General features: G+C 38.5%; 1 protein-coding gene across 1 annotated transcript in view; it reads right to left on the bottom strand.

The window, feature by feature from the left end:
• The window catches only part of BMPR2 (bone morphogenetic protein receptor type 2), a 112066-nt gene that overhangs the window by 26090 nt on the left and 62424 nt on the right, over positions 1-23552 (bottom strand). Inside the window, exon 4 of the mRNA XM_040561845.1 lies at positions 308-418. Coding sequence (XP_040417779.1) covers positions 308-418 — 111 coding nt within the window. The remainder of the gene's footprint in view (positions 1-307; positions 419-23552) is intronic.

The raw sequence follows: 23552 nt of genomic DNA, 5'->3' as shown, positions 1-23552 counted from the left end.
CCTGCTACACACGTTTTGATAACTGAATGTCATTGGCAGTAAGTGTAAAGCATGTTTACAGCTTCACTTAAGCTGTCTATGTTGAGTAGAGGATTTGTTGAGGAAAAATGAGCCTCAAAATGCCAACTTAGAGAAATTATTATAAATCTCTCTGAACTGTTATGAAAGGGATATCATAAAATGTCAAAGAGGAGAAAGAAGCATTACATACAAACGTAATAGGGACTGGGAGAGAAGACAAGACAAATAAAATTTTGAGAAACAGTCAAAAGAACAATATAAAAAAAATTGGATCATCAAACACTACCTGCGAGCATTCTGTATCCAAAGAACAGAGCAGCAATCAAAACAGCTAGTACAGAGACAGATGCAAGGGCAATAACTATCGTCTCATCTCGATGAAAAGAATGAGAAGAATCTGAAAGAAAACACAATGAAAACTCTTTAATTGTAAATTTGAAAAAGTCAGGGCTATAAAATATGTACTGGTTATTACAGCAATGAGAAAAAAAATCGTACTCTGGTTTGTAGGATCTTGTACTAAACTACTTTTCCTCCTAAAATCTATGGGAGCTGATCAGCTCAAACACAGCTGAATGCACATTCATTTGCAGCTTTCCCCAATCTTTCATTGCCAACACGCAGAAAAAGGCACCAAAACCCAAAAGCAAGTTGTCTTTTTGTCTAGATAAGTTCAGAACAGCCATTCAAAGCCAAACTGATACAGTCTTGCTTTGCTATCAGTGTCTTAATCAAGCTTCCTGATTTGAATCAGGCTTGTAACCTTAACCCCACACCCAAATGAAAGTCTATAAAAGTAAAGACAGAGTTAAAGTTAGAGTTAGAGTTAAAGTTAGAGTAAAATTAGAGTAAGAGTAAAGCTAGAGTAAAGCTAGAGCTAGAGCAACATTGGATTAACACTGGAGTAACGTTAGAGCAACACTGATGTAACACTGGAGTAACATTGGAGCAAAGGTAGAGTTAGAGTAAAGGTAGGGTTAGAGTAAAAAAGGTAAAAGAGCTGAAGTTAGAAATAAAGTTACAATAAAGTTAGAGTAAAGTTAGAGTAAGAGTAAATGTAGAGTAAAGGTAGAGCTAAAGGTAGAGTTAGAGTAAAGGTAGAGAAAAGGTAAAGGTAGAGCTAGAGTTAGAGCTAGAGCTAGAGTTAGATCTAGAGTAATGTTGGAGTAACATTAGAGCAACATTGGAGTAACGTTGGAGCAACATTGGAGCAAACATAGAGTTAGAGTAAAGGTAGGGTTAGAGTAAAGGTAGAGTAAAGTTAAAGTTAGAGTTGAAGTTAGAGATAAAGTTAAAGTTAGAAGAAAGTTATAGTAAGAGTAAATGTAGGGAAAATGTAGAGTAAAGGTAGAGTTAGAATAAAGGTAAAGATAGAGTTAGAGTACCAGTAGAGTTAAAGGTAGAGTTAGAGTAAAGGTAGAGTAAAGCTAAAGTAAAGTTAGAGTTAGAGTAAAGTTAGAGTTAAAATTAAAGTTAGAATTAGAGTGAAGTTAGAGTTGGAGTAAAGTTAGAGTTCAAGTTGGAAAAAGAGTAAAGGTAGAGTTAGAGATAAAGTTAGAGATAAAGTAAAGTTAGAATAAAGTTAAAGTTAGAATAAAGTTAGAGTAAAGTTAAAGTTAGAGTAAATGTAAAAGTAGAGTAAAGCTAGGGTTAAAGATAAAGATTGAGTTTGAGTAAAAGTAGAGTAAAGTTAAAGTAAAGGTAGAGTAGTTAGAATAAAGCTAAAGTTAGAGCTAGAGTTAGAGCTAGAGTGAAGTTAGAGTTAGAGTAACGTTGGAGTAACATTGGAGTAACATTAGGGCAACATTGGCGTAATGCTGGAGTAATGTTGGAACAATGTTGGAGCAAAGGTAGAGTTAGAGTAAAGGTAGGGTTTGAGTAAAGGTAGAGTAAAGGTAAAGGTAAAGTTAGAGTAAAGTTAGAGTAAAGCTAGAGTAAGACTAAATGTAGAGCAAATGTAAAGGTAGAGTTAAAGGTAGAGTTAGAGTAAAGCTAGAGTAAATGTAGAGTAAAGGTAGAGTTAGAGTAAAGGTAGAATAAAGGTAGAGCTACAGTTAGAGCTAGAGTGAAGTTAGAGTAACATTAGAGCAACATTGGAGTAACGTTGGAGCAACAGTAGAGTTAGAGTAAAGGTAGAGTAAAGGTAAAGTTAGAGTTGAAGTTAGAGATAAAGTTAAAGTTAGAAGAAAGTTATAGTAAGAGTAAATGTAGAGTAAATGTAAAGGTAGAGTTAAAGGTGGAGTTGGAGTTGGAGTAAAGGTAGAGATAAAGGAAAGTTAGAGTGAAGTTAGAGTAAAGTTAAAGTTAGAGTAAATGTAAAGGTAGAGTAAAGGTAGGGTTAGAGTAAAGGTAAAGGTAGAGTTAGAGTAAAGTTAAAGTTAGAGTAGAGTTAAAGATAGAGTAAAGCTAAAGTTAGAGCTAGAGTGAGAGCAATGTTGGAGTAACATTGGAGTAACATTAGGGCAACATTGGCATAACGCTGGAGTAACATTGGAGCAACGTTGGAGAAAAGGTAGAGTTAGAGTAAAGGTAGGGTTAGAGTAAAGGTAGGGTAAATGTAAAGTTAAGAGTAGAAGTTAAAGTTAGAGTAAAGTTAAAGTTAGAGTAAAGTTAAAGTTAGAGTAAGAGCACAGGTAAAGGTAAAGGTAGAGTAAAGGCAGAGTTAGAGTTAAAGTTAGATTTAAGGTAGAGTTAGAGTAAAGGTAGAGTAAAGGTAGAGTAAAGGTAGAGTAAAGGTAGAGTAAAGGTAGAGTAAAGGTAGCACCTGGGGGTGCACCCTCAGCACACCTGGGGGACAATGCAGTCATTGGTCCCCAGCCAACATGGGTTCATGAGGGGTAGGTCCTGCCTAACAAATTTGATTTCCTTTTATGATAAGATCACCCACCTAGTTGACCCAAGGGAAACCAGCTGAGGTGATCTTTTTGGACTTCAGCAAGGCTTTTGACATGGTTTCCCATAGGATCCTACTGGACAAAATGTCCAGCATACAACTTAACAAAACCATCATACGATGGGTGAGCAATTGGCTGACGAGCAGGGCTCAAAGGGTTGTGGTTAATGGGGCCACATCTGGCTGGCGGATGGTCACCAGTGGGGTCCCCCAAGGCTCCATTTTAGGGCCAGTCCTCTTCAATGTCTTTATAAATGATTTGGATGTAGGACTAGAAGGTGTGTTGAGCAAATTTGCCGACGACACCAAACTTGGAGGAGTTGTGGACTGATGAGGGTGGAAAGGCCTTGCAGAGAGATCTGGACAGATTGGAGAACTGGGCGATCACCAACCACATGAAGTTTAACAAGAGCAAGTGCTGGGTCTTGCACCTGGGACAGGGCAACCCTGGCTATACATACAGACTAGGGGACGAGACGCTGGAGAGCAGCCCCACAGGGAGGGATCTGGGGGTTGTGGTTGACAGCAAGTTGAATATGAGCCAGCAGTGTGCCCTGGCAGCCAGGAGGGCCAACCATATCCTGGGGTGCAGCAAGCACGGCATTGCTAGTTGGTCGAGGGAAGGGATTATCCCGCTCTACTCTGCGCTGGTGCGGCCTCACCTCGAGTACTGTGTGCAGTTCTGGGCACCACAGTACAAGGACACTAAACTGTTGGAGAGTGTCCAGACGAGGGCGACAAAGATGGTTAAGGGCCTAGAGGGGAAGACGTATGAGGAGCGGCTGAGGGCACTGGGCCTGTTCAGCCTGGAGAAGAGGAGGCTGAGGGGCGACCTCATTGCAGTCTACAACTTCCTTGTGAAGGTCCTTGTGAAGGGGAGTGGAGAGGCAGGTGACCAATTCACTGTAAACACCAGTGATAGGACCCGCAGGAATGGTGTTAAGCTGAGGCGGGGGAAGTTTAGGCTGGACATCAGGAAGAGGTTCTTCACCGAGAGGGTGGTTGCACACTGGAACAGGCTCCCCAGGAACGTAGTCACTGCACCAAGCCTATCTGAATTTAAGAAGCGATTGGACTGTGCACTTAGTCACATGGTCTAAACTTTGGGCAGACCTGTGTGGTGCCAAGAGTTGGACTAGATGATCCTTATGGGTCCCTTCCAACTTGAGATATTCTATGTTTCTATGATTGAAGGTAGAGTTAGGGTAAAGGTAGAGTTAGGGTAAAGGTAGAGTTAGGGTAAAGGTAGAGTTAGGGTAAAGGTAGAGTTAGGGTAAAGGTAGAGTTAGGGTAAAGGTAGAGTTAGGGTAAAGGTAGAGTTAGGGTAAAGGTAGAGTTAGGGTAAAGGTAGAGTTAGGGTAAAGGTAGAGTTAGGGTAAAGGTAGAGTTAGGGTAAAGGTAGAGTTAGGGTAAAGGTAGAGTTAGGGTCAAGGTAGAGTTAGGGTAAAGGTAGAGTTAGGGTAAAGGTAGAGTTAGGGTAAAGGTAGAGTTAGGGTAAAGGTAGAGTTAGGGTAAAGGTAGAGTTAGGGTAAGGGTAGAGTTAGAGTAAGGGTAGAGTTAGAGTTAGGGTAGAGTTAGAGTTAGGGTAGAGTTAGAGTTAGGGTAGAGTTAGAGTTAGGGTAGAGTTAGAGTTAGGGTAGAGTTAGAGTTAGGGTAGAGTTAGAGTTAGGGTAGAGTTAGAGTTAGGGTAGAGTTAGAGTTAGGGTAGAGTTAGAGTTAGGGTAGAGTTAGAGTTAGGGTAGAGTTAGAGTTAGGTAGAGTTAGAGTTAGGGTAGAGTTAGAGTTAGGGTAGAGTTAGAGTTAGGGTAGAGGTAGAGTTAGGGTAGAGTTAGAGTTAGGGTAGAGTTAGAGTTAGGGTAGAGTTAGAGTTAGGGTAGAGTTAGAGTTAGGGTAGAGTTAGAGTTAGGGTAAAGGTAGAGTTAGGGTAAAGGTAGAGTTAGGGTAAAGGTAGAGTTAGGGTAAAGGTAGAGTTAGGGTAAAGGTAGAGTTAGGGTAAAGGTAGAGTTAGGGTAAAGGTAGAGTTAGGGTAAAGGTTGGAGTTCTGGTTGGAGTAAGAGTAAATGTAGAGTTAGAGATAAAGTTAGAGATAAAGTAAAGTTAAAGTTAGAATATAAAGTTAGAATAAAGTTAAAGTTAGAGTAAATGTAGAGTAAAGGTAGGGTTAGAGTAAAAGTAAAGGTAAAGTTAGAGTAGAGTTAGAGTAGAGTTAGAGTTAGAGAAAGTAAATGTAGAGTAAAGGTAGGGTTAGAGTAAAAGTAAAGGTAGAGTAGAGGTAGAGTGTTGTGGTTTAGCCCGGCTGGCAGTCAAACACCACACAGCCGTTCGCTCACCCTCCCCCCTCCCTCTCCGGGATGGGGGAGAGAAACGGGAAAGTGAAGTCTGTGAGTTGAGATAAAGACAGTTTATTAAGACAGGGAAAAGAATAACAACAACAACAATAATAATAATAGTATTGATAGTAATAATGTGTACGAAATAAGTGATGCACAATGCAATTGCTCACCACCTGCTGACCGATGCCCAGCCTATCCCCGAGCAGCCGGCCCCCCCCTCCACCCTGGCTAGCCACCCCTATATATTGTTCAGCATGACGTCAGATGGTATGGATACCCCTTTGGCCAGTTTGGGTCAGCTGTCCTGGGTCTGTCCCCTCCCAGATCCTGCTGCACCCCTAGCCTGCTCACTAGCAGGACAGAGCGAGAAGCTGAAAAGTCCTTGGCTTGGTGTAAGCACTGCTCTACAACAATTAAAACATCAGCATGTTATCAGCGCTCTTCTCATTCTAATCCAAAACATAGCACCCTGCCAGCTACTAGGAGGAAAATTAACTCTGTCCTACCTGAAACCAGGACATAGAGTTAGAGTAGAGTTAGAGTAGAGTTAGAGTTAGAGTAAAGGAAGCTGGAGTAAAGATGGAGTAAAGCTGGAGTTAGAGATAGGTCAGAGTAAGGTTTAAAGTTAAATTTGGTAATAATGCTGCAATGTGATGAATATGTTTCCTATTTGTATTTCAAAATTTTTTTTTTTTTTTTAAATTGTGTCAGTGCTTGGATCATTTTTAATATGATTCTCTTTACTTAATTCACAAAGACATACAAACTGTAGAATGTCAGACAACCTGAAACAACAATGGAAAACTGAAAATTAAATAGTTTCACTGAGTTGGTTTTTTTTTAATCAAATATGATTTTTGCCAAAATGTATCTTTTTTTTTTTTGTTCTTGTTGGGGAAGTGGGGGGGGTGTTCATGAAAAAAATCATTAGTGTCTTAAATGGTTAGCCTGGTGCTATTCCCCCTGAGACCCCAGTCTTGCTTCTTTCAGGCATATAAAAATTCAGCCACTTTAATATAGAAATTCATTACTGCAGATTGAATCACTGGAATGTGGCATTAAAAGACTTGGCTTTAAAGCCAAGTTTGGGAACTACATTTAAACTTGTCTTATATATTGCTAAAAGTACTCCTTAAAAGACTGTAATGAGACCTAGATACTCTAAATCCACGAAATATATAATGATACAAGGCTTAAACATTGGGTAAATTTTTAGATGAGACAATTAAAATTTATCCCAGTCTACACTAGCTGAATAAACAGACAAATTCATTCTGCTTGAACCGCTTTTAAGAGAAATTAAACATGATTCATTTATTCAAATTCCCAGTGTGGACAGACATCAGAGAAACAGATAAGAAGAGAAAACAAGTTTAAAAGGCATCACCTTCTATTCTTATGAAACTGTAATGGTAAGTGGAAATACTAAAAAGCTGGTTAAAAAAAAAAACAAACAGGGAGTTTCAGATTTGAAAAGCACCTGAAAAATTACCCATCAAAAATAACACACACTTCATATCTGATAAATCCTTTAAATAAGAGAGAGTTCATGGTAATCATGACACCATCAAATTTAAAGTTGTTCTGTCAAAAGAAATGCCATCTCTATCAGTTTTGGTAAAATAGAGTTTCACTAAGAAAATAAACTATTGCCACAGAGCACTATACTGTGCAATAATAGTTGGGACTTCTGTTGTGTGGAGATTAAAAAAATAAAAGTTAGAATTGTTATCTAAATTGTGAATTCAAAGTATGTACATTTATAGACATTATATATATATATTTTAAAAGCACAACATCATAAAGGGACCTTATGTTATAACAAAGCAGTATGAAATACTATTACAGTGTAAGAAGATGAATAATTGCTGGCATGGAAATTCTAATTTTGACTTTTCTATTTTTTTGTGAATGGAATAGCTTAATCATAATTTATATTTTCTTGGCTTATCTTTATATCTATATGTTACATATATATATGTATGTATATATATAAATATATATATATTTGTGTCAGCTAGGCCTTTGATGCCTAGCACCATCTCAGCATTAGGAAAATGTAGGTTTTGAGGGGCTGAGCTTTTTGCTGTAACATCAGCTGTATTTTGCTTGACCACACAATTAGTGTGTAGCCATTCACAACCTTCCCATTGCTATACATACAGTAACCATTTCCATAATTCTTTGCCAAATGTTATTTAATGCCCAAGCCTGATTGCTCTAGTATAGCTATTCTTACATTCAAAGGGTTAGCAACACATCTCTGTCCACTCTGGTATCATTCTGTCACCTTTCTCCCTTCTGGAACAGGATTTTGCTGTTCCTCTGCTCCTGGCATGGCCCAGGGCAAGGGCATCCTGAGCTGCACTGGTTACTCAGCAGGTCTGTCCATACTGGCACACTTGCTTTCTCCTGTTAGAAGTGTGTGAACAGTTGCATTATGCAGGCCTGACAGCTACCAAAAAAAAAATCCCAAATAAAGTTTTGTGGAGATTAGCAGTAGAGAAACACAGATAAAAAGGATCATTGCATTCTCATTCCTTGATGGACCATTCCATCAAGAGGTTTTTAATCTGTAGTGGTATCTGTGCATCCACCAAATATCTGCAAAGAACTTTCCTGGCATCCAACAGATAAAAAAATATATATAAGCAGACTTGCTTCTTAACAAATCTTAAACTGGCTTATCTCGACCCATTGCAATCATTTTAAAACAATGTTGTCAACTGTTCCAATAGTCCAAGTCATTCCTACAGTATGAATTACCATCATCACACCGTTGAGCAACTTTTATAAATAGATACTAATTTCTTAATAAGGGTAACTGAACATTTCAATAGAGTGGTAAAATGCATCTCAAGTTAATATGGATGGGTAAAGCACTGCTTATGATTTCCCATCATTTATCAGCAAGGACTATTTTACTGCCTGATATTTACTTATATATATGTGGGAACTGACTTTAAAGATGTATAACTACTGTTCAGCAATCTGATTTGATCTTTTGGGATCATCATCAATATTTGTGTATTTCTTCAGTGGCAAATATGAACAGAAGAAACTACATAAACTGTGTGACACTACCTTGAAATCTCAAACTGGATTTCAGACTTTCACTATATTTCACAAATTTCAGGCTGGGACTTCAGATTTTCACTATATAGCATGAAAAAGCAATAGCATAAACTCATAGAAAGACATGCTGAGAGGATTAGCTGCAGTCTCTAGGAAAAGTAGTGATTAAAGAGTTCATTACTGAGCCAAATTCTAGCGACACTTGTACACAAAAGGTATCAGCAAAGTTTCCTCAAGTTCATGTTACTGTAACTGAAAGGAGGTTAGCCCAGTTGTTTCTTTCACTCTGAGTTTTTAATTATTTTTTTTTCTGTAGAGATAAAGAAAAAAAACACTTTACTTCAGCTTCCCAATGTAAAACAGATTTAGTTGAAACATAAAAGCAAAATCAACAAAAGCTGTTACAAGGCCCAAAACACCCTAAGAGCCCACCTGTTAGCCTGTTTGGGTGGGAAAGAGAGAACAGTGCTCCCAGAGCTACTGACTCTTCCAGCAGCCGGTTAAAGAAATGAGGTATAACCAATGCCCACGCCATTTAGAAGACATCCAGCACATGCACACTTCTGTATTGAAGCTGCTAATTTCTACCACTAATTCAGACATAATATTCTTCTTAAGTCCACCAACTCCATCATAAAGGAATATCACAACAAATATCAAGAGGAAAGACAGGGAGAAGGAGAGGGAGAAAGAGAAGCCACAACTCATTAAAATAGAGATGACCTCCTCCTGGCTGGGGAGCAGCTGGTAACCTGCAAAGCACAGCTCCCAGCAGTGTGCTGACCTCGTCATCAGTACTGAGCTTGTTTTCCTGTTCCAAAACCCAAGTACAACAGACGCTATGTAGGAAGATAATTTCGTCAAAGGCACACACAAATAACTGAGAATGCATTTCAGAGCAAACTGTGCGGGCTAACACTTATAGTACTTGGTTAGAAGCAGGTCATCTGGCTGAACCTGGCCCTGCACTTCTGTTGCTCCCTACAGGCACTTTTACCACAGTAGGCATTTCTCTTTCTCCTCTAAGGCATCTCTGCCATAATAGTTGCCAAACACTTTTACAGTATCTTTGGTAATTTTTTTAAAATTAAGCTTCCATATTGCCACCTGCAAATTTTTCTACTGCTGTTTTCTTAGCTTTCCTCAGAAATGAGGCAGAAAGAAAAATGCTGATGGTGCTAACGACATCATGAAAATCATATTTTTCCTTCAAATTAACTTGCCACTAGAAACATAAGTTTGTAATATTAATTCACACAGAACTATTCCAATGTTTCTATGCTTGAAGAAGCTTCTTCTTTTATTTCTCTGTAATTTAATTTTCAAAAATGGAAGTCTTTTGCGTACTTCCTATTTCCGTATTGAAAAAAATTAGCATTTATCCTATTACCATGGAACATTTTGAGAAATCAAAGGTAACCGGTCAAAAATAGGTAATGTTGGCCAATGGCAAAAGAGCCTGTAAACATTACAGAACTCTTCCCTAGGAGCCAGAAAGAGGATGCAGGACTCCAGTATCTTCCCTTTCCATCAGCAAACACTGTGAAACCTTCAGACAATTCCTCCCTTAAGGCCCTCGCCCACAGTGCATCTTCCCTCCAGATAAAGCATCAGCTCCCCACCGCTATCTACGTTCGTGTTAGTTCAAGTGCCAAAGTCCATGCTGTGAAGGTAAAACATTCCAGCCAGGCAGATGGACCGGTGGGAACCCACACAGAATTTTCACATTTTCCACTTCACTATGCATCAGACTGTTGCCTGTAATACTATTATTAAAATTGCAAGGTATAGAGTGGGAAAACAGAAGCAGAAAGGATAGTATCCTGCTTATAGCAAGTAAAAACTGTCTTGAAACCTCTTCTCTACCGCTATGCAAAGCTGCTTCAGCATGACAGCCGAAGAGCTCACTGTTTTGTCACTGCCTGCAAGGTGTTCATCCTCTGGGCACCAAACCTGGGACGCTGAAGAGATCGCTGTTATGATAAGCAATCAAGAAAGCTATGAGAACAGACAGAGAGCATTAGCAATGTTCAAAAACTAGGAATCCCATGGGGAAATATTTGATTGTGTAATTAAAGGCTGTATCACAACACAAACACACAGGAGGGGATGGTCTTAGAACTAGGAAAGCAATTATATTGTTTCCTTATCTTTTAAACATTTGAATATGAAACCTTAGCCTTTTAAATGTCTCAGTGTTAAAGAGATACACACACTCTATATGCATGTATATATATATACATATATACACACACACACATATGTATAAATATGTAATATGAAAACAATCCTGAATATCTGCAGACATTTGTATTCTAAAAACAGTATTTTGGAAGTAAGTGGTGGCCACATAATAAAGGACATTTGCACATAAAATAAATTTACACCAGAGCTCTGTATTGCTATTAAAGCTTTTCATTCCATTTTTAAAAATTATCTGCCTACTTTTCAAGTAAATGACTCACAGCTGTGCATCTGTCACTCAGTAGTAAATACTTCTAGAAAATGTGTGTGTGTTGAAGTTTAGATAAGTATAGTGTAACAACATGTTAGAAAATCACTACAATTATTCTATATAATGAAAACCAGTTTTTAAAAATTTACCTATGTTCCCACAGAACTTCTGGTATCAACATGCTGCAGAAGCCAAGTAGTCTTACAGTTGGCAAATACACAAAAAAATAATATTTAAATTGCCATACCACCAAGTAACTAATAATGATAGTCTCCAACAAATAAAGAGAATACCATCCTTTAACCTTCACAGCACAACAGTAACATCTGATTCTTCAAAACAACTACAGCTGTATGGACTCTGATCAAAGTCAGTAAAATTACACAGGGACTCAAAGATCTGCCCATACAGATCACTTTAAAAAGAAGCAGAGTCTTAACGCCATCCTACAACTATTTCTTTGATGTGATAGATTCAATATGTTCATTGCCAACCTGTTACAGAAGTTGCTTTTCTATTACGGAATCTTAATGATATCGAGGATGAGATCAGAAGCATGAGGGAAACTTTACATTTAAATCATAAACACCATGCAAGATGGAAGGATGAAGCGTGTGGGCAATATGGCCTTCAGCTGCAGATGACTGCAAATATGCTGTGCAAAGTGGAAAAGGTACTTAGCAAGTATAATTAATTCTACTTGCTTTTAAAGTCACGTTTCTTCTCACAGTGGTTATGTACAACTTTCATGACAGCAAGGTCTCAGTCCCTTGAAAAAATATACAATTATCAATGCTTCAAATATCAAGGTAATCCATAGATTACAATTTTATTATATTTGCTGCCTGGTTAATAACAACACGGTGAGTATGATTTATTTTCCAGTTTCTTCATTAAAAAGCGGGGAGGGGTATATTTACTTAAATGATTTTTTTTTTTTTTGCTTTAAATACTTTGAGGCTCCTTACAAAACATCTGTGCACAATATACAAACAACAATCTGTTTATCTACTCTGTCTACACACAGCTTATATCAAACATGTCCTATGACTCTTCCACATAGTGTAAAATAACTGCTTGGCACTTGCTGTATTCCAGCTGTTCATGCCAGGCAAACCAGAACACTTAGCTGATTCTTTTCTTCCGTCCACTTTTCTGGATGGCAATCTGTATTTCTTTACAACCAATTGACCACTACTTCATTCCTGAACCATCGTCCTGAAACATGAGAGCTCAGTCTTCAGCATGCTAGAGGAAGTGACAAGAATGTCTCCAATATAAACAATATAACAAAAATTACTCAAATTATTTTAAATGAATCTTAAATTCAATTATCTCAGGAACGAAATTGTGGAAGAGGAGAATTAAGTAGAGAGCTTGTAAGAAAGAAACATACATTAACACTCTTTCAAATATCACAGGCATAGGTAGTTTTTTATACATTAAAACACGAATCCCAATCACACAGCCTTCTACGCTGATCTAACTAAATGCATTTAAATCCACATCTTTAGCTCAGCTGGTACTACAAGGCTGGAATAGCTTATTCTCTACAAACCTCTATGATGAACTCCAGCAGGAGCTATTCCTACCTTTCCATAAAAACCTATGGACAGCTGAGAATAGTGAAAGGAAAGAAAGTACCATTTCCTGAACTTTTTTCCCCAAAAACTTTTGCCATTCACCTAAACTTTTATACGTGCACTCTTTAAAACCACCACTATCTTAATTCTGTTTTAGGAACATGTACATTTGAAGCGAGCACTTGGCAAGTTATTAATAAAATTAAAATCCATGTCAAAATAACGTAATAACATGAGACAATGTAAAATGTAAACATCTGATACCGATCAATGTGACCACCATCAATACTCAAACAAAAGTTCAGGTAAGGAACACTATTTGACATCCATTTTTTGCAAGCATCTGAATACACAATAAGTGAGGTTAGCAAGGAAACTTCTGTGGAATAGAATCGAGCATGCAGAGCTGGCACAGATGAAAAGCACAATGGGAACAGTATTTTTTGTGAGAGATGGTGCGACATTCCTTAATAAAACAACCCTGCCAAGCAGTAACCCTAAGGCAATTTTGTTTCATAACTAGAAATGGATGTTTTTTCCCTTGACTTGAGAGAAAATCCTTGGTTTCTATTCCACTGAAAAGCTTAGGTGGAGCAGAAAGTTTGCACTATTTCCACTCATCCCTGTATTTGAAAACAAAAACAAAAAACATGAAAGCAGTCACCAATATTTTTCTCCTTTGCATTTAGCATCACCCTATTTGATTGATTTTATATTTCTATATAAAATCATACATATATATTGTTATGATGTGCCCTTTATGACATCTTACCACGATTTTCTCCATATCTGCAAGGTTAACAGTTTTATCCCTTTTTCCCAGGTGAACAGAATCTCACATTATCTCAGACACATGGAACTTGGACTCTAACAGAGCACCATATTCCCAAAAGACCTGCAGGAACATCCCGACCTGGTAACAATGCATGACAGATCCCCCTCTGCTGCTCAGAGAATGCCTGAAAACATAAACTTTACAGCCCAAACTGTATTTTTTTTCCACAGCGTGCTCCAGAAGAATCCTGGTACAGCTAGAAGTTGGGCAGATCTGTGTTTGAAAACCTGCTGTCAGAAACTACAAGTTGGATTTGAGCTCTCCGGGCTTTTTCTTGAAGAGGGCTCCCTCTGTCCCTGTGTCCGAGCAGTCGGAGAGGTGGAAACCCTTCCCGAGCATCTGTCCTTCTCCAGGGAACAACTGTTAGCAAGCACCTGAGCTGGATCCAGGCTTCGTGCATTAGATTCACCTTTTTCGTTTGTTTTGAAAACTGAAGGCTGCACTGATACATGAAATTTAAAAATGAAGCTTGTATGGTAATTTATTTGGCAGAGAAGTGGGTTATGCAATCCCTAACGGCTCTTCCTTTGATGACTAGATACAGAGACGTGAATTAGCAGCCTGTCATATTTCTGGAGAAATAACTCCTGAGTAGATAAAAACCCAACCCAACTTCTCTTTCTGCCTTTTCTTCTGTGATTTCGGGCATTTTCAGTGTCATTTCTAACACTACTGAATAGCCCCTTAGAATAACGAAGTATATAAAATTAACAGCAATTCAAAGCCAAAACCAAATTTAGATTATATCTTACTGAAGTTCCCTAGACATAGCTAAACATTTAGTTACCTCAGAGAGAAAAAGAAATACCTGGCTTCTTTAAGCAAACTGCACTTGAGTAGACCTGAGCTTTGCTTTCATGCTTAACTGAAAGTACTTGTACACTCAACCACAAACCAGGAACATCTTCCATATCAAAATAAAATAGCCAGGAATTATTATTATTTTTTAACAGAAAGGATGAAAAAACATTTACATTATCCCCTTATATTGATCTTGGACCCACAGGTCTTCCTCCTTATTACACCAAATGGTAACACCAGCTTTAACGTAATGGCACTTGTCCAGTGTCTGCAATAGCACTGGAACAAAAAAAATCCATGTGCTGCCACAGAGAAAACCGAGTACTTCATAAAGTCTCTTTAAAGTTATTTTAAGTTATTTCAAATCCAGCTGGCTCAATAGCTAAATATTTCATATTCATAATATTCCCAGACATATTGCTACACTAAAAACATAGCACAAAAATGACATGAAAACACTGAAATGCCTTTTTTCATACGGGCATGCAAACAAAACCCCAGAAATTCCTTATTAAAAAAATGGCAGCTGTGAGCTGGTGTGCCTGTACGTCTCCTCTCTGCGCTAGCTGTGGGGCTCAGGACCACCGTCCGTGACTTGGTGCAGCTCCCCTCTCTCCTGTAATGCCCCGCTCGCCCCTTGCCAGTAACTCCTCAGTGGGAAGGCAGAGCCAAGGCCTGGCAGCGCGGCGGCTGGGCCTGTACAAGCAGGCGCTTCCTACGTGCACATCAGACAGGCAGCCGCTGTCTGCCGTGCTGGAGCCTCGGATGTTGCTGTTTACAGAGCATGGAGCCAGGCCGTGGCCGAGGCTGGAGGCGCGCTGTCTGCTTCCGCGCGACGCTTGCGTTTGTCTGGGGCTGCTGCGGAGAAGGCAAAGCTGTGCTGCTGCTTTCCCAGCCTTCTCCTGCTCTGCTTAGGGAAAGGTAATGCAGAGCTAGTGTCCTGCTAATAAGGCCGGACAACTCTGACGTTAAAAAAAAAAATCAGGATTTTTTTCCCCCCCTCTGTTAGACTTAGCTATACGCATAAAAAATGAAGTGATTTATCAGACATGACTGTATGGTGTGCTTATTCCAAAATCATTACCTGAACTGTGCAACAAAATCTTGATTAGAGCACAATTCTAGGCAACTAATCTATTCACATTTTTTAAAAAATCGATACAAAAAAGAGATGGTGAGAATGAGTTTCTGATAAAACCTTTCATGACACTTCTGGTTTCTGCCCTGGTATTTCAGACTTCATGTCCCAAATCAGATTAATGCTGTAATCCTCAGCTGTAATCCTTAGGTTTAGCAAATATTTTAGTACTAAAATTTTGCTCTTCGGACTTAACCAATAACATTTTTTCTGCACTTTCAATACAACTCAGTATAGTATTTCATTCTTGTATGTACATGGCTTTGCAATTTTAGATTTGAAAGTAGGTTCTACAAAGCTGCGAGTTAAACCTGTCTGCCATTTTAGTAAAGCTCATGGTTACTAGAGACTGCGTTTGCCTGGCTAATGCCAATTCAAACAACACATTGTATTCCAAAAGGTATGCATCTGCTCCAGCTTCTCCTATCATTACTTAAAAGGACAAAGTCTAACATGAAAGTGCACGCCTCATTTTCCCCTTAATAGTCACTCATACACCCCTGTTTTTCCCAATTATCTTCTGTACATGGCCATACAATTTCTAACTTTTACCAGATTTCTTTTTAAGGGCTTTAAGAAGTTTTTTTCTTAATATTAAGATGATAACTATTACTGTTCCTCTCCCCTAATGTACTAGCTCATCGGGGAAACATGGCGTAAGATAAAAACATTAGAAGGAATTGAAAGACGAAGCAGAAACGCAGAAGACGGAGCCTGCCAAAAATGCCCCTCCTTCCTTGTTCCAGGATCCCCAAGAAATGCAGCGAATGGTATCTTTCCTTCCTTTACTTGAGACCTAGGCACTCATGCTCAGTCAGCATCAGTGTATCTTAGTCTCTCTCTCACACTCCCATTCCCCGTTCTGCTCCCATCCAGCTCACCATAACCTCAGAAGCCACTTGCTCCCCCTTGGCCACCATCACCTGTGAGCACAGGAGGCCAGCAGAGCAGCCGAACCTCTCTTGCCTCCTGCTGAAAGACATCTCCTCCCCAGCTGAGAAACTTTCGTAAGGGTTATTTTCCTCCATCCTTACACCCTTGCTTAGAATGGAGATTCAGCCAGCTTCTGGGCAGGAGGAACCTCCTTTTCTCAGATACTTCACAGATATGAGATGTAGCTATTTGGGAACATCCTTAAGTAGAAGGAAATTAAGAGAAGAACAGCAAAGGATGAGGAAATGCAGCAAGCACAACAAAGCATGTCAGAAGGAGAAAGAAGCATATCCAACACTCGGCAGGGCAGAAGCTGAAATGGTTGGAAAGATGTGGTGAGGAGAAAGGCTTTCACCTCAGAGGACTCTATCAAGATCAATAGCTTCCACTGATACATAGCTTCTGTTTCCAAGGTATCAGCTGAAGTAACCTTCTTCACATAAATAACTACAGCTTGTGTGAGGGCACACAGGTGCATATGTTATATACATATGAATGCATTTTCCCCCCTCAAGGAAAGAAGTATTTTCCAGAACTGGAAACATAAAGCAAAGAGAAACATGGGTTCTATTTCTGGCTCTGATACTGAATAACCTGATCTTAGGTAGGTTACTTTTTTTTTTTTTGTGCTTTAGTTTAGCTGGTTATATAATGTGAAAAACAATACCTTCCCTAACTTCAAAGGTTATTCTGATTATTTTAAAATAAGAAGATGAAAAAGGCAATAATGATAAATAGTAATCCTTAGTTTGCAGTTATGCAAAATTCTTCTACAGATCTAAGTACTTGATTTCAGATGAAATACAGACATTGTTTGATGTTCATTTCTCGCAGCTTAAGTGCCAGCTCAAGCATCATCCCTTGCCTCCTACTCCCAGGTGCTTGTTCCACCCCAGCAGTGCCCTGAGAGCCGCACAGTACAACTGCGGTTATGCTGAGCAGTGAACTGGGTGAGAAAGCCAACAGGGAGACCATGGCATGGAAAGTGGAAGATCTTGAAAACAACACCCCTGCCAAAACAAATACACATCAATCAAGTACGAAGGCTGGTATCAAAGCTATCAATTTGTGTTACACCATGGGTGTATGAGAAATACAGCTGACTTCACTTGTATAACATGTTCTGTCTGCCCTACAGTAACAAACTTGTTTCAAACCAGGAATAAATATTTCAACACAAATTCAAATAGGTAATGTGCAGACATTTCATAATCCTATGGAACCAATTTGTTAACAGTGTTGGAATCTGGGTGATTTCTAGATTAACTTCAGAGATTGAATAAAATACTTTTGCATACTGAACTACAGTTTCTGTAACTCTTATATTTTAAACATTTTTCAATGTAATTAAAAGAATTCTTAAATCAGCCCCTAAATTTGTTACAGCCCTGAGTAATGATTTTAACTGTGTTAATAACATCATACAATTAAACTGTAAGACTGAGGTTGATATCTTCACAAGGCATATTTACACAAATGCCTGCTTAAAAAAATTAGAAATAAGAATAGTAAAGACAACCTCTTTAAAATTGATAGAAGCTTGCTTTGTATTCAATCTGACTTACTCAAATCCTGAATGTACCATGAAATCCTGTTAAACGAATGGCAAAAAACTCAATTCCCACTAAATGAATAGAAACCTTTTTTTTGTCAAACAACAAAAAAATTAAACTTGAGACTGACTCCTTCCTGACAGGTGTTCCTGCTTTAACACATCACAAAATACAAGCAGTCATAGCCAAGGTTTTCGTATGGCTCATCTGGTTCCCAACTGAACACCATCAAAGCATTTTTAGATTTCAGCAAAGCCGCTATGAAACTTGCCTATTTTTAATACAGATTTGTTTGGTTGCCTAAGATTAAGACACTCCCCAGTCACTTGTCTTCTAATTTTTTCCCCACTTTCATTTAAAAAAAATTGTTTGTTTGTTTGTTTTTTTTCTCATGCTAGTCTTAAAAAAAAAAACAGATTTAGGAAAAAGCAGTTCTAGCAGTTCTATAAATTCCATTAATGAGGATCGACTGCCAATTGAAAGGGAAGACTTCGATAAATTTTGTACTTTCTGCCTGCACTATGGGTTTTTGTTTGTTTGCTTTTTGCTTTTTTGTTTGTTTTGTTTTGTTTGCTTATCCCTTCTAACAATTTGCAGGTAAGCACATCAGTTAAGCCACTGGCCTGGTACAATCCCATTATTGTTTTAAACATGAGTTCTGTTTTCTTATCTATCCTTTCAAAAAGGAAATCCAAGTGTTCCATGATTTCTATAACACTTATGAGACTTTTTTTTTTTTCTTTTCTAAATGTCCCTTTGATTTAAGATTTCAAATCCATGAAAGGTCTGCAAGGAGCCCAGTCCACTGCAACAGCATAGCTAGTTGTCAAGAACTTGCACATTTCCCCTAAATAACAAAAACAGCTGAATTTCAGCTGTAAGTAGATATTCAAGCTTCAAAAGGCATTTATACTATTGACATAACACGTAACAGTGATTACAAATACGTTAACACAGGGAACAAATTCATGGCATGCTTCCTGCATCACTGTGTTACTGAACGTGCTTTAGGTCCTGCTTGAGTAGAAACTGTAAATTACTAAATAAAGCAAATACTTGAATTCTTATACAGACTGCTAAAAAAAATCTCCAAATTTAGCAGTTTATGCTCACTTCCCAGTCACTCATAAGTTAGCTAGCAACAGTCTGCAGGCATAAAATGAACACATCTTTGCTGAACACGTAGATGAAGTATGACCTCAGCATGCTAATTAAATGTTTAGTTCTGCAATCCCTCATGCCATAGGAAACTTCTATTCCATAGCAAACATAACGTGTGACCACACAGCTGGATTCTCACTGAATGCAGGACTGTGCTCGCTCGTGTTCCCTGCTCAGGGTAGCCTGCTAGAGATTATAACACCACACACTAGTCCAATGTTGGACCAAATTCAGCAGAGGGGGAGACACTATTCAGCCAGATATCTTAGTGCCTTAGTTCATTTGTTCTATTTTGGAAAGATACGTGAAATTAAGGATTTGCAACTTACTAATGGGAAAAAATCATAAAATTTAAACATTATGGTCTTCATAATAGATATTTAACACCCTGAATCTATTATAACTGTCTCCCCACAGCAGAGAACTTGATGTCTTCTTTTAAAAAAAATTAATAAATTAACCTATCTGTATAAAAATAGCAAATGTCTGAGCTATATAGCTGAGATCTCAAATTAGCTTAAAAACGTCTCGATGCACACTCTCCCACTGCCATCACACACCAACTGTTCTCTATTTTGTACTGGATATAAGAAGTCTCCTATTTCCAAAGCTGAGCATGTCTTTCACAGCACTCTCTCACAGAGTGTGCCTGTACAAGCACTCTTTGCAAGAGCTGCAAGGCCTGTGGACAGCATCCCTCCCAGAGCTCCTGGCACCGTTAGGAGATGCGTAACGCTTTTGGCTTACAGCGTGTATTTATTTCACCCACACACATTTTTAGTTTGCACCAAAGATGCTATGAATGGCTCTGCAACTGGGAGTGTCCAGTGTAGGTGTGTGCAGTGCTCCGCACACCCAAACCTACGTGTGGTGGTGGATGCTTCCCAGAGCCATCTTCACTCCTGACAAGCGTGCAATTGATCTGCTCAAAGCGTTCATTAACGCAGGGAAGCTTGAGTTACTCTGCAGGATCATTAAAAAACTTTTTCAAATAACAGTTTAAATATTTCTATATGTTCATCTAACACTGACTGCTGGTGTTTTTCCATGCTTTATTTCACAGTAAGTTTTCACCAAGTTTTCTCTGCTTTCTCCTCAAGGAGACAGCAATGTCTGGACGTGCATTCAGATGAAGAACATTGCTACATGTAATTCACTGTGGCTCACTTAACATCATCCATTTTGCCTTACTCACTACAATCAATTATATCCTCAGAGAAGAGAAATCGGGGAAAAAAAGAATAGCATTTAGAATAAAACCAATTTGTATGTTCTGCAGTTTAGAAAACTACCTTTCAGGAAGTGATGTTTTCGTGAATGTATTGGGGTACTTCCCCACCCCCTGTTGTTCTTTGATTTTTATTGTTGTGTCTGTGTGTTCGTGCGCATTTTTAAGCAGCAAAACTTCCTATGGCAAAGGGACACATATATATATATAAACCGTACTTGTGTTTTATAACATTTATACTAATTTTCTGGGGTTTAAAACACTATTTCTAAAAATAGAAGTTAATAGAGTTAATGCTTTAATGTGAGAAACAGAACTATGAACAAGCAACAACAATCTTAGTGGCTCCACTCAGACTGTCTGTCTGGCTAGAGCACACATCAGTCATGTATTCCTCAGATAGACACATCCAGCTTGTGAACAGATTGATAGACATGGCGCTGAACCATCACTCTATGGTACATGGGAATATTTTGGTTCTGCATAAGAAAGAATCAACCAGCACTCTAATTTCCTGTTCCAAGTGTCACTAAAGTGCAAAGTGCTTTTATACAGGCTGCAAGGATAACTTATCCTTGCTCTGAATATATATAGTTTTGAAGTCAATATGAGTGTCTGGAACAAGGAACTTTTTGCTAGCCTAGAAAAATATTTACAGGCTTGCAGGCAGCTTCTAAATGAGCCTCATGCCACCAGCCTAAAGGAAAGCAAAATCCAGGCCAAAGTTGAAAGCTGTCTAATGTTATCCATAGATAATTAAGAAACTTTTATGAAATAATTGGCCTAGCACCAAGAAGCATACACACAATATTTAGTAGGATTAAAATTACAAATAATTGCATAAAACTGTTGTACTGAAACACTGAATCCACCTCACTGGAACTTTTAAAAGTACTTAAAAGAATTGGATTAAACATTTCAGTTCAGTCTTGATACAACTTTGTATCGGATATCTTAGGAAAAGAAATCCTTTTCCTCAGGCCTCTCTGACAAACCTCTCATTCTAACCTAAAACAAGAAAAAAAGCTAAGGCAATAGTAAGTCTTTACAGTTTCCTCTTCCAATTGCTTTACTTGCCTCTCAGGAACAGAATTTCTAACTTCTCTCCCTAGACTTATCTGTGCAACAAATGCTCTTCCACGACTCAATCTGGTGTGGAAGCATACTACTCAAGTTAACTGAAATAAACCAGAACTTGTCTAAGTTAGATTTTAAGACTAATGAATATATTGATTTATTTTAAATTATCAAATGTGTTAGTTACAGGATGAATATCTTGATATCCCAAAAGAAAACACAGATGATCAAAATAGGTTTCTGAGAAAGAAACGTATGAATTTTCTACCTATATCTGATTACAAGCAACATTTAGAAAGTTCCATACCTATTCTGGTATCGAAAGCATAGAAACCAAGAATATACATTCTCTAAATTTCCAACAGCTGGCATTAAAGTCATATTTCCTATCACAAATTCAGTCATAATGAGAACTGCAACATGGGAAAGTGTCTCTCACACACGAATAGGAACATTCAGTCTCACTACTCATGCTCAGGTATTAGTGACCATAGCAACAGAGCACTGTTCATTTTGTTTATTAAATATGAAACAGTGAAAATAATAATAATGAATGGTGTACATCAACAACAGCTATTTCAATAAATAAGGAAGCAGCGTCCCAAATGCAACGTGACTGGAAAGAGTAACACACACACAAAGACTTCAAAATAAAAGACAGAAAGACTCAGTACAGGTATACAGAAGTAGATATACTTAGAACATTTTCAGGAATTCCCTTCACCCTAATTTACGCTATTAACAACAGTAAGCATTCCTCGTTACAAAACCAACACAAATATACATAGGTTTTTATTATCATCTTCAATCTCTATTGCCTGAAAGTCTTTCAATAGAACAATTGTATTCACAGGGGTCTTCATGAAGATTATAGCGAATATACTGTCATCGTCTCCTGTTTAGATAGCAATAAAGCAACAGCTTTGGAAATTGGTGTGTAATCAGGAGCACACCGACAAGATGCTTTCCTGCATGTGTTGGTTCCCTTCGGGGCTCTATGAACTCTCTGCTCTTTCAAGCACATGGTTTGTGTTAGCCAGGATGCCAACAAACCACCTCAGATCTCTGTGACTTCAGAACATCCCTGACAGCTCAGTTCTTCAGAAATAATGGAGACATCTATAGCCAGGATGACACACACACCTTCTCAGGAACTAGATATCCGGTTATAAAACTCCAGGTCCATAATTACAGAGCTACTCACTTGATCACAATTCAGTACCTGAGGCACTTATCTGAATTTACCATTCACTTCATTAATGAAAGCCTTTCTTTGTAAGAAAAAAACACTTTAAAACCCCAATCCTCAGCATCCATCCATACACAGAGATTTTGTCTGACAAGGCAAGAAGAGACAAATTATAGCTTCCATGAAGTTCAGCTCCTCACCTTGTCTGTAATCCCAGCAGAAGATCTGATGCAGAAGCTGGGCTGTGCACAGGCACAGTGCTGCCGCCCCTGGCAGGAAGGCAGCCATCTCTGCCCAGGGCCACACTGCATCAGCCTCTGCGGAAGCCTGCTGATATTTAACTGACTGAATTCTAGCTATTTGTTTTATCCCATAATTAAAAATAAATAAATAAAAAATAGAGGCCTTATTTACCTACAGCTTCTAAGATTGTGCCAGATTGAAACACCACTGCTGTTTTACCTCCAGGTAGTCTCCCATTTGAAGACACACTGTACAATCTTTCACAAAGAAAAGAGACAGAAGTTAGCATTATGTATTGGCTTTTCAGGATCACAGTATTTTCCAGATAAAGAAAGTGACCAATAAAGGCTCACAAAAAAACAGTTGTTAATGACTAATTCTGAAGAGCCAAAATCTCTGTAATCACCCATCCAGACTTCCAGCCTCTGCTTTTGAGGCCGATCCCTGGTACTGATGTACATATGCAGTACAGGTGAGCCTGCAAGGCAGCTGGGCTCACAGGGGACTGTTCAAGTCGTACTGCAAGTGACAAGCTTTCTTCCACAATTGCATCCATTCCAAAATCAAGAAAGTAAAATATCTCAGACAAAACCACGATATAGGATCAGATTTTCATCAGCAACGTTAGCACATAGGATAGTAACAAGTGAGGCTTAGAGAAAACATCTAATTACAGACCATGGAAAATACATGGAAGGTTTTCTGTGATCTAAATGTTATCCCACACAGGTGATTATATTAGAACAGAACAGCCAATAACAGACCCAATGTTTATAAGCCATGTTCAGTTTTGTGTTTAACACTTCCATTCCCAAGCTTGCCTCTTATTTCAGCAGTCTGTGGACACAGACCTTTCTCACCAGCACTGCACTGAGGATAGACAAAACTGGGGACAGAGGGTGGCTGGGAATTTATTGGCAATTGCTGGCAGCACCTAGCAGTGTTTTGTAACTGAGCTTTGCAGACTTCTTGTTCCCTTTATACTTCACCCCAGTCAATTCAATCTTTCAAAAAACAGTAGAACCATGGTTAAA

This window comes from Cygnus olor, chromosome 6, assembly GCF_009769625.2.
Source record: "Cygnus olor isolate bCygOlo1 chromosome 6, bCygOlo1.pri.v2, whole genome shotgun sequence".
NCBI lineage: Eukaryota > Metazoa > Chordata > Aves > Anseriformes > Anatidae > Cygnus > Cygnus olor.
Note: the sequence above shows the minus strand (reverse complement) of the source record. Positions and strands in the feature narration are given on the sequence as shown.